The sequence below is a fragment of the Barbus barbus genome (genome assembly GCF_936440315.1).
Source record: "Barbus barbus genome assembly, chromosome: 15".
Taxonomy (NCBI): Eukaryota; Metazoa; Chordata; class Actinopteri; order Cypriniformes; family Cyprinidae; genus Barbus; species Barbus barbus.
The window spans coordinates 28251635-28265470 of NC_136743.1; the positions used below are offsets into that span (position 1 = coordinate 28251635).

Below are 13836 nucleotides of genomic sequence, written 5' to 3' on the forward strand. Positions count from 1 at the left end.
GGTTGGACCCCCTTTTGCCTTCGTAACTGCCTTAATTCTTCGTGGCATAGATTCAACAAGGTGTTGCAAACATTCCTCTGAGATTTTGGTCCATATTGACATGATAGCATCACGCAGTTGCTGCAGATTTGTCGGCTGCACATCCATGATGCGAATCTCCCGTTCCACCACATCCCAAAGGTGCTCTATTAGATTGAGATCTGGTGACTGTGGAGGCCATTTGAGTAAAGTGAACTCATTGTCATGTTCAAGAAACCAGTCTGAGATGATTTGAGCTTTGTGACATGGTGCATTATCCTGGTGGAAGTAGCCATCAGAAGATGGGTACACTGTAGTCATAAAGGGATGGACATGGTCAGCAACAATACTCAGATGTGGCGTTTAAACGATGCTCAATTGGTACTAAGGGGCCCAAAGTGGGCCAAGAAAATATCCCCCACACCATTACACCACCACCACCAGCCTGAACCGTTGAGACAAGGCAGGATGGATCCATGCTTTCATGTTCTTTAAGCCAAATTCTGACCCTACCATCTGAATGTCGCAGCAGAAATCGAGACACATCAGACCAGGCAATGTTTTTCCAATCTTCTATTGTCCAATTTTGGTGAGCCTGTGCGAATTGTAGCCTCCGTTTCCTGTTCTTAGCAGACAGGAGCGGCACCCGGTGTGGTCTTCTGCTGCTGTAGCCCATCTGCTTCAGGGTTCGACGTGTTGTGTGTTCAGGGATGGTATTCTGCATACCTTGCTTGTAACGAGTGGTTATTTGAGTTACTGTTGCCTTTCTATCATCTCTAACCAGTCTGCCCATTCTCCTCTGACCACATCTAGATGACTAAATGCTTTGAGTTGCTGCATTGTGATTGGCTGATTAGCAATTTGTGTTACCAAGCAATTGAACAGGTGTACCTAATAAAGTGGCCAGTGAGTGTATATACTGTATAAGGTTCATTATATTTAAAGTTATTAAAAGTAGACAAAATATAATTTATTGACTAAATTATGAATTATTATGTATATATATATATATATATATATATATATATATATTCTAATTGTTATTTTACATAAATCATTTACAGAATAAAAAAGCATTCTAGGCATATAGGTAATTATTAAAAAAAAAAAAAGTATTATTTTTGGTTTATTATTTATAGTTATATCTTTCTTTGAACCGGAAAGGTAACACATAATGAAATTCAGCTACGTTGTGCAAGTCTTCAATTCACGTCATAAAACATGAAAGACAAAAGATTGAGTCTTCTTGTCATGCCTTTGAAGCTCTGTGAGTAGTAATTGAGCGAGTTCCACCCATGTGTGCAGTCAGAACATGAGTAGCACGGTACCTGTGGCTGCAGACAGAGAGAGGGAGGCGCTGTGAGTCGTGAGGGAGGAGAGGTGAATCACTCAAGACTTAGTCTAACGCATTTCCTGACACCCGTCAAAGTGAGCTCACAGGCACTGCCTTGCCACATGCTCACCAACAGTGCACCAGACACCATCGCTGCAACAATGGGACTATGCTACTCAGAGAAAAGAAGAAAGTTTGGTGTGCTAAAAAGCTGGAGAGAGGTGAGATAGTGCAAGGGATTTTTGAACAAATTCTGGCTTTGCTTTGAGGTTTTATGCTGAAGAAACTGATTCATCTGTTTATTGGAGATTTGTTGTCCTCTTTTGTTTAAGGGACTGGCTTATGCTTTATGTTCTTATAAGAAATGAGAGCATGAGCTCAGAATTGTCTTTTATTTTTGGAAGTTTGAATATGTTTAGATGTGTGCAAAAATTATTAAAACTTACTACTATTAAACTATTATTTTTATTATAACTTTTATTCGATTTTATTTTACTGCACTTTTGATTATAAGGTTAAATTTAAATAATTTATTGATACATATTTATATTTAAAAAATATACATTTATTTACAAATTTCTAAAAACAATTTATTATTTTAAACCGATATCCTGCACTATAAAGTATATAATAATTATTTTGAGGTTGAATTTAAATAATTAATTGATACTGTTATTTTTTTTAAATAAATAATTTAAGAATTATTAAAAAACATATGCTGTTTAAATAAATACATGTTCTATAAAATATGTATTATATTTTATAAGAATTCATTTAAAATATATTTGAAAATATGTAATTATTAAATAATAGTTTTTATTTATATAAGCATTTAGACTTCAGTTCAACAGTGTCTAGTGCTAGTAAAATATCAGCTGAAGTGCACTTTCATTGCATTTATACATTTAATAGAAGCTTTTATACAATGCAACTTATAGAAGTTTTGCATTCCCTGGGGAAAAAAAACATTTGCTCCATTGAGTAAAAATAGGCTGTTGTAAAACCATGTTCATAACTTCCCAGTAGAACAACATATTGCGGAAATACAGCTGATAGGAACAGATATGTGATTTAAATGTGGAGGATGTGCAGGACTGATTAATAATTGTAGTATTTGTGTGTGTGTGTGTGTGTGTGTTGACTGCATGTTAGTTTAGTCTTGCCGGTTTTTTTCATGCAAACATTAATGAAAATTTGCTCAGATATGCAGATAGGAACTAGAACTAAAGTTGATTCTAGTGTGGATAAAAATTAAATAAAAAAAACATGCATATAAATGTAAATTGAAATTGTTAGTCCAGCAAGTAAAAAAGCAGAGCATTGTGTTTCAAGTTTTGTGTGTTTACATGTGTCCATCTTTGGCACAGCAGTGGATGTGGAGTGTAAAAACAGGAGAGAGAGACAGAAGGAGGAGGAGGAAAGGGAGACAGAAAATATCCGGACTTAGTGTTGGAAACACACTGTAGGGCAGATGCAGTAGATCTCCTATAATTCTGTCTGGATCTCTCCTGACGGTTGCTATTTATCCAAGCCTGGCTGGGATGTGAAAAGGATGAGATGAGGAGAGACGGTGCGGAGCCGCTGGAGTCAGTGCTGGGCTTTAGTTTGAGTTCAGGGTTTAGGCGACTAACTGAAGACTCCAACATGCCTGAAGTCAACTATTTGCTCTCGGTGTCCTGGGGTTACATTAAGGTGTGTGTTTGTGAGAGTTATTTACCGGCATACATTGTTTGCCATGTATTAGTCATTTAATTTGGATGTTGCTCGAGTTTCTTGCAGTGCTTGGTTAAAAATATAGTGTGAGGGACTGGCAATTCGTGCAATGAGAAGTTTAGAAATATTGCTAGTGTATGAATTTAACAAGACTTGTCTTTTTGTGTGTTTTAGTTCAAGAGGATGTTGAATCGGGAGCTGACACATCTGTCTGAGATGAGTCGCTCTGGAAACCAGGTGTCTGAGTTCATCTCCAACACATTCTTAGGTGAGTCTGAACGTTCTTTTCATTGTCTTCATAAGATGATTCAAACGCTTGGAAGAAAACATTACATGGTGACTGATAGTTCCTTTGTAAACCCTTTGTTTTTTGAATGTTTAAAAGCTTGGGAATTCAAGAAATAGATGCATTACATGCATATATGAATAGAATAGAATGTTTAATATTTTAAATTGAACATTTAATATATTCCATGTACTAAAACCCCAGTTAATATGAGCTCCTAAAAGCAGTATGCATAATTATTGTAAATGCCTTTTAGTTGGAGTCATCTTTTCAAATACGGCCTGTTCAAAAGTTAAAGTAAATTAATTAATACTTTTATTCAGAAAGGATGCATTTGGTTTAATTGTCAAGGAAATAGAGTTAAGATAAAATGTTTAATGTTATTAAAGATTTCTACACTCTAAAAAATGCTGGGTTAAATACAACCCAGCGCTGGGTAAAATATGGACAAACCCAGCGATTGGGTTGTTTTTGACCCAGCGGTTGGGTTACTGCCCAGAAGGTTGGGTTAAACATTTAACCCAACTGTTGGTTGAAAACAACCCAATTGCTGGGTTTGTCCATATTTTACCCAGCACTGGGTTGTATTTAACCCAGCATTTTTAGAGTGAATTTAAAATAAATGCTGTTTTCTTGACGGTTTATTTGCCACAGAATCCTGAAAAAAAATTACCGTTTTCACAAAACAATTAAGCAGCACAACTATTTTACATTGATAATATTATAAATGTTTCTTGAGAATCAAATCAGCATATTGGAATGATTTCTGAAGGGTCATGTGACACTGAAGACTGGAGTAATGATGCTGAAAATTCAGCTTTTCAACACAGGAATAAATTACATTTTAAAATATATTCAAATAGAAAGCAGTTATTTTAAATTGTAGTAATCATTTCATGATTTTACTATTTTTACAGTATTTTTGATTAAACAAAGCATCCTTGGTGAGCATAAGAGGCTTCTTTCAACAACAATATGCCATACTGAAAACCACGAAACTTACATATCAGACAAGATCTATTGATTGTTTCCAGAATCCTACAATGTTTTTACTACAGTATACAGTGTTTCAGACTAGTGAGCTAAACAGAAATTTGGTGAAAGCCATTCTTCAGATGATGATAATGATTAAAGGTGAATAGAGAGGTTGTCAAGCTCCTCTATGAAAACACTGATATCTAGAAAGAGGGGGTTTAATCATTGCTGAATGTCTGTGGTTCGCCTGCACCTGTTATTCAAACCAGTCTGATCTGGTCTGACGTCTACTCAGCGAGAGGGAGAGCGCGTGAGAAGACTGCGTCAGATGCCACGGGGTCACTGTACTCCCCTAACCCTGCCGTTCAGAGCCCTACAGCCTACACACTACTCACAGAGTCATCAGCAGGGAGATTTTCAGACAAACACTCTTAATATGCAGTGTTAGCGAAAGCTCAACTCTCCTGACTGAGAAACAAGAGATGTTTGAAAGAGTAGAACGAATGTGTGGTTCTGAGGGACGTCACTGGAGAAAAAAAATCAAGAGATTTCTCTTTCATCTCAGGAGACTTGGATCATTTTCTCATGCATGTTTTAAGTATCAACTTTGTCTCTGATGTTTCTCTTAAAAAAAACCTCAGTAGAAATAACATTACATACAACTAAGATGGATTGGCACCAGCTTAAAAATTATACTTTGGAAAAACAAAATACTCTAATTTGTTACAGTCAGATTTATTAGTTTTTCTTAAATTGTATTTATTAATGATTTAATTTTGATGTTTTTAATGTAATATTTGTCCAAATAATTTTTTTTCCCAAAGACAAAAACATTCATACAAAGATTATTTATTGTAAAGACCCTAATTAAGTTACTTAATGTTGGTCAATATAATACTTTTTTCTTTTTATCACCATATTTATATTTAGTTTAGTTTATACCTTTAATTCTGATTTAGTATTTATCAAAAATATTTATTTTTCCAAAAACAAAAACATTTATACTAAGTAAAATAAAATATAGATTTATCATAAAGACCATAATTATGTAATATATTTTACTATAATAATGTTACTTAATGTAGGTCAATATAATACTTTTTTGCTTTGATTTCACCATAACCAAAAGCTAAATTACCTAGAATATGAAAGTAGAATTTTTACTTAAAATAAACTAAAAATATTTTAATTTATTTACTAGAAATAAAGGCAACTTCAAAAGACCTTGATGTTTGTTGTGATGTCTTCATTAAAACATGCATCATATTTTCTGTTATGTACTACCAAAAAACACAAATGAATAAAATGCATAATAATTTCTGCAGTCAATAAAGCTAGCCATTATCAAGTACCTTTTCAAGTGAAAACACAATTTAAACAAAATAGTTTTGTTTTTTGTAGTTTTTTTTTCGATGGGGAGCGTTATTTGCTTTTAGACGCTGAACAAATCAGGTTTAATCTTTTTCATTTCATTTTGTTTCATTGTATATTTAGTTTTCGTATTCGCATTCCCATCAAAACTGCTTAACTTATGTAAGCTTAACTTATGCCATGGCTGTGCTGGTCCAGCTATACAGTACCAGCATTAAACCAGCCTGGATCATCACTCTAGTCTAAGTTTTTTTTTTACATCAGGGAATATTTAGCTGTAGCATAAACTGTTGAACTGTTGAAGTTCTTGTAGGTGGCTTTTACTAATATCCAACTTCATTTTGCTGACTTGAATTCACTCAGAGAGTGTGTAAAGTCATGGTATCTGTTGTGAGTTGAGTGTGTGAGTGCTGAAATTAACAGTCACGGGCTGAAACCTTTCCCCCTGTAGATAAACAGAACGAACTGGAGATCCCATCGCCCACTACAAAATCGCGGGACAGAAAGAGGAGGCAGCAGCAGCTGATGACTCAGATCAGCGGGGTGAGGAAGGTCACACACGGCCCGGGTCTCTCCAGCAGCTGCAGTACGGCCCGCTTCGGCGTGAAAACAGATTTGGAAGACTTGCTCTCAAAGGTATAGTCATACATTACAAACCACATGTAGCACAGAAATCGTTCACTTTTGTCTAGTTTGTATTGTAATTGAATGTATATCCTCTCTTGCATTTTGTAGGACCTGGAGGACATCAACAAGTGGGGTCTGAACATCTTTAACGTTTCAGAGCACTCTCACCATCGGCCGCTGACCTGCATCATGTACGCCATCTTTCAGGTTAGTGCGCAAAACAAAAAACCCATCTCACAAGTCCAGAGATGTGTTTTTAAAAATGAAATGTAACTAAATTTTCTTCTGTAGGAGAGAGATTTAATGAAGACATTTCAGATCCCAGTGGATACCTTTGTGACGTACATGATGACCCTTGAAGATCACTACCACGCAGATGTGGCCTATCACAACAGTCTACACGCGGCTGACGTGGCCCAGTCCACACACATCCTGCTGTCCACACCTGCACTGGATGTAAGAAACTCCTATATGTCTTAGAAATGAAGTTATAATGTAGTAAAGCTTTAAGGCTTTATTTATTTAGCACAGTGCTTTATAAAAAGACATATAATGAAAACAAAATTTAAAATTAAGTACAAATAAAAAAATGTTTTACAACTGCATATAACTAAATAAGAAAATACATTTAAAAATTCAAAATAAAATGCTTAACACGAAATAAGAGATTCAAATACAAAAATTAAAATGCATAAAAATTAGGTAATAAAATTTAAATGAACAAAAAAAATTAAATGCATAAAAAATTGAATAAGATAGATATAAATGAAAAATTTAAATACATAAAACAAAACAAGAGAATAAAGTATAAATTATTATTTTTTTAAACAGCATGTAATAAAATAAGGGAATAATTTTTAAAGAATTTAAAATTAAATTGCTTAAAAGAAAATAAAAAAATAAAATAGAAATAAAAATAAAAGAAATAAAATACATAATAAGAGATTAAAATACAAATAAATGGGAGCAATTAAATGTTGTTTATACATTAAAAAATGTATGTATAAACAAAATAATTGAATAAAATAGTTTTAAACTAAAAAAAATTAAATTTAAGAGAATAAAATGTAAACAAAATATGTTCTCCTCATTCCATATTTCCAGCTAGTCATAGCTGTTTCTGAACCCTTTGAACTGATTTGTCTCTCATTTTCCTGATGCATGACCCCTCCGATCTCTAAACAGCGTGCAGTGTTTTGTCTGCAGCTCTTTTTTGCTTTGTCTTCTTTTAACGCAAAAATGAAACTTGAAAAGACAAGCTGTCTTTTATCTGCAAAATATTTTGTTTAATTAAAGGTCAGTGGCAAACAGAGTCAAAACTGAAACCGTTTCAACTTGCAGAATTGTGTTACAATGCTTAAACTGTGTGCAGCGTGCTTTACTCAGTTGATCTGGGTTGTGTAACACTGTCTTTCTCTATTATAATCCACAGGCGGTCTTTACAGACCTGGATATCCTGGCCGCTATCTTTGCAGCAGCCATCCATGATGTGGACCACCCAGGAGTCTCAAACCAGTTCCTAATTAATACCAGTGAGTGTGTTTTTATCTACATATAGAAGACCATGCGTGCTTATGGATCCAAACTGCTGCAGTTATTGAAAAACAAACCATATGGAGGAACAAAGCCTCAATGTTATGGCTGTTTCATGTCTCTTATAAACATCATGCCTGTCTTTTCTGCAGACTCCGAGCTGGCGCTCATGTACAATGATGAGTCTGTTCTGGAGAACCATCACCTAGCAGTTGGTTTCAAGCTCTTGCAAGGGGAAAACTGTGATATCTTCCAAAACCTCCCCAAGAAGCAGCGACAGACTCTCAGAAAGATGGTCATTGATATGGTAGGCTTTTGTGCTTGTTGATGTTTTCATCTTTAAGCTTTTAGTGTTCACGCAACTCTCACAGAAGTTACCTTCAAACCAAGCAGCTTTTTGTTGGTCAAAATTCTAACAGGGGGAACATCTGTGTGGGTAACTTTTTCGCCCTCACATGCGTATTTGAAATTTCGTCGAGTAGGTGTGTTTGTTTCAAAACCTGAAGCATTTTCTCACTTAGTTTGGTTCGTTTAGGCATAGATGAACATAGCAGTTGTGCTCGGTTTCACACCAAAATAACAGTCTGAGATTGCCTGAACTCTCGAGAAGACCTACCTAGGCTCATTGCAAATACATGGCTCTACCTACATTTCTGCAAACTCAAAAAATATTCCTATACTTACCCATCGCTGCAGTTTCCAGTTGAAATGAACACTAGAGGCATTAAATCTCAGAGAACTTGTATTCATCTTCACACAAATTATGATTTAAAGGCCCAAAGTTTTAAGAAACCTTAATTTTTTGCTCAATATTATCTTATGATAGCAAATACAATTTTAACACGCTGCATGATTTAAAAACTGATACTTTTATCATCACATACAGCTTCATATGTATGGGTTTTCTAACGCAGTAGTTTTGCTCGGTAGCTCACACGTTGCACTTGAGAGTTGAAGCACTCCGGTACAAGTCATATGAAACTACAGTTAAACAAAGCAGCTCAAACCAGAGTATATACTGTAGAAGTATTGCATCAGTGAATGCATTTTTATATCACTTTAGCTTTCGTTAACACTATCGGGTAGGTTTAGGGTTGGGTTTGGTTTTAGGGCGTTTGTTATTTTCCAACAAGATAGAGCTTTTGGCAACACTCTCCAGATATTTGAATTCTAAACCGCTCAAATACATATGTGAAGCAATTTATTTAAAACACCACAATACATGCCTGTAACAACGTTATAAAAACATGGCCATGGTCACATATTCAGCTCGTGTTTTAGCGCCACTCAGGGTTATGAAACCCCACTCGGAAGCAGGATTAACTGCGCTTTTGCGATGTTAACACCACAATGTGGTACCAAACTTGTGTAAAACTTATGTAGCACAGACAACTTATTGCGTGCCTCATATTCACACATTTTGGACAGTCACGAAAACACTGCGTGTTGTATAATCAGTCGTTTCACATTTGAGGGGTGTCAAATGGTGACAGCAAACAAGTGAAGTTGCACTTTGACCAATGAGAGGACATTTATATTCACATGTGACACATTTTGATATGTTGCCTTAAGACAGTGAAGCAAATGCAACATTGTAACAAATTAAGCAAACGATCTACATGTCTGAAAACACCCTAAGTCTCAATCTGTTTCCATAGGTACTAGCAACAGACATGTCCAAGCACATGAGCTTACTGGCTGACTTGAAAACAATGGTCGAGACTAAGAAGGTGACCAGTTCAGGAGTGTTGCTACTGGACAACTATACGGACAGGATACAGGTAAGTCCTGGCCTGTGTGTCCTCAACAACATTTGTTTCTTCATTACTAGTTCCTCAAGTCAATATCCTTCAACGTCCTGTCTCACAATGTCCACAGGTCTTACGAAATATGGTTCACTGTGCCGATCTCAGCAATCCCACCAAGCCATTAGATCTGTACCGGCAATGGACGGACTGCATTATGGATGAGTTCTTCCACCAGGGTGACCGAGAGAGAGAGCGAGGCATGGAGATCAGCCCGATGTGTGACAAACACACCGCTTCAGTGGAGAAGTCTCAGGTGGGCATCCTTCACATTCAAGTCATTCCATGTGGAAAAATAAGTACACTTTAGCATACCTTAGTGTACTTATTATGGAAATAATATACTTTAATGTAATCAATGTAATGTTTTTGAACACTTAATTGCACGGTATTTGTAAATTAAAATAGATTATAATTTAAATTTAAACTAAATGCAATTAACACTTTTTTTTTGACCCACTAAGTGCATCTTTATGTGCCGTTTAATAATTATATTGTCTTTGAAATATGGTTAAAGCATACTGTTGAATGTACTGAAAAGCATTTATGGTAAACTAAAATACACTGTATTTCCGTTTAAACTTGTATGTCATGTATTTAAAAAATATTTGTAATACAGTACATTTATATTCAAAAACTTAACCTGCTTTAGTATGTTAGTCAGCACATCAAAATAAGTGTACTTCTCTAAAGGATGAAAATATTACTAAAACATAATGATTTAAAATGGACTTTAAAATAAAACTTTTAGTTTTACATTTTTACAAAGTAAAATTGTCTTTAAAATTGTACTTAAGTGTGCTAAGAAACGTGAATGTGTACTCTTTAAGTGGCCCTTTAATTCATTAATATTATATTATATAATCTGCAGGGACAGATTTTTTAAAAATATACGTTTTAAAAATGTTAATTTGTTATAAAATTAAACATTTGAAGTAAACTACAAGTGCACATTTAAATACAATTAAGCATGCTTCTTTTTTACAAGGTATTGGTTAAGTCAAGCATCTTATAGAAGGAATTTATCATTTGTTTTTTTGTTTTCCTTTTAGGTTGGTTTCATTGATTACATCGTGCATCCACTATGGGAGACCTGGGCGGACCTGGTGCATCCAGATGCGCAGGATATCTTGGACACTTTAGAGGAAAACAGGAACTGGTACCACAGCATGATACCGCAAAGTCCCTCCCCTCCCTTCTTCGAAACGGGAACTGATGGTGGAGACAAGTTTCAGTTCGAGTTGGAGGTTGAGGAAGGAGCCAAGCAGGATACAGAGAACCAGTCAGACTGTGTAGAGATAGTGACGCATTCGCCTCCATCCACCGAGACGTAGCACCTCACTACAATGGCTGTCATGTTGGCCATATTTGATGAGAGAGTAAAGTGGAGGAACGTTATTCTCCTGCTTCCTGAGAATCCCTCAGAGGACCACTGTGTCTTGGGACTCTGCTGTTGTTTCAGAGCCCAAATGGGGGAGTAAGCAAACATCCTACACAATCTAGCTGGAATTTGCAGGAATCCATTCAAGCTGGACATTGCCAGAAGTGGACGGACGTACCGAAAGTGCCATAAACTGGATTTTCTTAATCAGACGTTACAGTCTGATCCGAAAGTTGGAATGGAGTTCTGTGTCTGCTGACCCTCTTATAAGAGGGCTTTGTACTACAACGTCAAAGTGACTTTTTTGTAAAAAAAAGTAACTACATTTTTGTACTTGTGTGTTATTGTGTGACTTTTTTTGGTGTCACATCCAACTACTCTTTTGGAAACATGAGAGATGTTGTCATGCTGAAAGCAAAAGCATGTAATTCCCAGTTGTGGATTGGGAATGCTGTCTTCCTAAAGTTTGGACTTCAGAATAATCTAGTGCCAGCATACTTTATTCAAGTAATACAGAGCCTTTGTATTTTGTAACGAACAGTTTCTCTTTTAAAAGGCGTTCTTATTAAGTGATTCTTCTGGTACAATTAATGTGACGTTATATGTCGTATTAACTAAAAACAGGATCCAAAGAGTGGTTACTCTTAAAGGAATGTTCTGAATTAAGCTCTTTCGACTCTATTTGTGGAGCTTATGTTGATTGCCACAGAAAATAATGTCTTTTTTTTATTCTTCCATTGTAAGAGCCATTATAAGTACAGCAAAGAGCTACTTTTATAAGTATTGTATTAGTGATTTTTGCTCTTTAAAAAAATTATGAATGAGTCCAAATGATTTTTTTCTGTATTAACTGACATTATCCCACAGATGTTGTCGATCAAGCACTATTAAACCCAGATTATTTCTTTTAACCACTTTAATATGGGAAACAAACATCCCAACACTCAACAGCGATATTAAACCGATTTATAACTAATTGTTTTTTATATACTATATATTTAAAATGACCTCTTTGTGTCTGTAAATGTCATTAAGATACATTTGTCAAATCAACAAAAGAGATTTAACATTCAAAAAATGTAAACTCTTAAATCCTTATTCATTTATCTTTATGCCTTTCTTTTCTTAGAATCTAAGCTGTTAATATTCACAGAACAAAGTCAGCAATAAACCTCAATTACACAATCACTGATGTCAAACAATGCGGTTCCTCCTGATGTACGTTCTTACTGGTCAGGAACGGGATGTGGTGAACGTGCGTCATTCTGATTGAGATCAGCCTTTCAATTGGCCTAAACAAGTATCTTTCTTTCCAAGATCTTTCCAGATGTTCACTGTTTGCTTTTGCTTACCTTTTGTGTTAATGCATTTTTTTTAATCAGTGGAGGAGTATTATTCACAGAAGCTTTGCCGCAGACGATGTGTAAATCACCCAAATCGAAATTACGGTTACGATATGAAGCTGTAACTGCAGACTTTGTCTTTTTTACTCATGTTTGTCATTTTGAAACCAATGATGAACATGCACACTGTTGAACAACTGTGATTTCACTGGTGGAATCATTGTGATTTCTATTATTATTATATTTATTACTATTATATTCTCATTTTTAGTATTAAACCTCTGTTAAAGTTGTTTCACATTTCTTATTTGTCCCAAAAAAAAAGAAAGAAAGAAATTAAACCGAAATAAATGAAAACGTTTTGGTCTGTAATTCTTCTTTTTAAGGTCAGACTAGGATTTTGTTTGTCACAGTAACAGTCCTGCACATACTATAAACCATTGTACATCTACAAGAAAAAAATGGTCAAATGTGTTATGTAACAGCGTGCTAAGAGCATATAATTATGCAATCTGGCAAATTTGCTTCAGTAGTTTATTCATAAGTTAATATATAATTTTGTATGTATTTAGGTTTTTTGTTAATATTTGTTCACTCAAAACTAGTGGTGACGTAAAAACTTCTTAGAACAAATGTGTCAAAAGTGCACCGTATTAGATACAGTATTGCATAAATGCTGTATGTAATAAATTCTTTCATAGTATTGCATAAATTCATACCCCTTTTCATACTATTGCATATGCCTTCATGCTATTGCATGAATACATGGAAAGGGGTGGAATATTTAAAACAACTTTACAGTTACGATTTAACTGTTAGCTATTTCCCCTGATCACACAGACATAACAAAACACCAAACGCATTCATTCACCACGTATCAGAGTACAGATCATGCATACGTGACATCTGCCACCACACAGAAACAACTGAAGCGTATCCTGCACAGCAAGTCTGGTTTGAGCAACATTTATGCTAAAGTTTACCAGTAATGACGATGATCAGCTTAAGCCAGATGACCTTTGTAAGTTGTTATCAAACATCTCAGGATATCATGGACGCCACCCTAGAAAGGGAAAATTTTTTATCCAATTGGAGCAAACTTGCAGTTTGCATGGTATTTTGTTCTGACTTGTTTATTAATTCTCAAACATTACAAACATAACTTAAAATCAAACAAGAGAACAAGACATAAAATAGAAAAAGAGAAAAGATGAAGAAAAAGAAAATGGGGGGGGGGGGGGGTTATTATTATTATGGCTCACCACTCCAATAAATCAATCTGAGAAAGAAATGAAATGGGGAATGACATAATCGCAAAAAATAAAATTTACTCATCCTTTACTTATATTGGGGAAGTCGTGGCCTAATGGTTAGAGAGTCGGACTCGTAATCCAAAGGTTGCAAGTTCGAGTCTCAGGCCGGCAGGAATTGTAGGTGGGGTAGAATGTACA

At 35.3% G+C, this 13836-nt stretch overlaps 1 protein-coding gene across 2 annotated transcripts; it reads left to right on the forward strand.

Moving 5' to 3' along the window:
• Nucleotides 1–1454: 1454 nt before the first annotated feature.
• On the forward strand, nt 1455–12700 carry LOC306881050 (3',5'-cyclic-AMP phosphodiesterase 4B-like). Of its 2 annotated transcripts, none has more exons than XM_079434937.1 (10): nt 1455–1572; nt 3239–3332; nt 6148–6332; nt 6432–6530; nt 6615–6779; nt 7756–7855; nt 8009–8163; nt 9515–9637; nt 9735–9917; nt 10714–12700. In XM_079434937.1, exons 1-10 carry the CDS (start codon nt 1474–1476, stop codon nt 10993–10995), a joined length of 1485 nt encoding a protein of 494 aa, XP_079291063.1. In that variant the 5' UTR covers nt 1455–1473; the 3' UTR covers nt 10996–12700. The 2 variants fall into 2 exon arrangements, with proteins under 2 accessions (XP_079291063.1, XP_079291064.1); XM_079434938.1 differs by lacking the exon at nt 1455–1572 and adding an exon at nt 2927–3043.
• The last annotated feature ends 1136 nt before the right edge of the window (nt 12701–13836 follow it).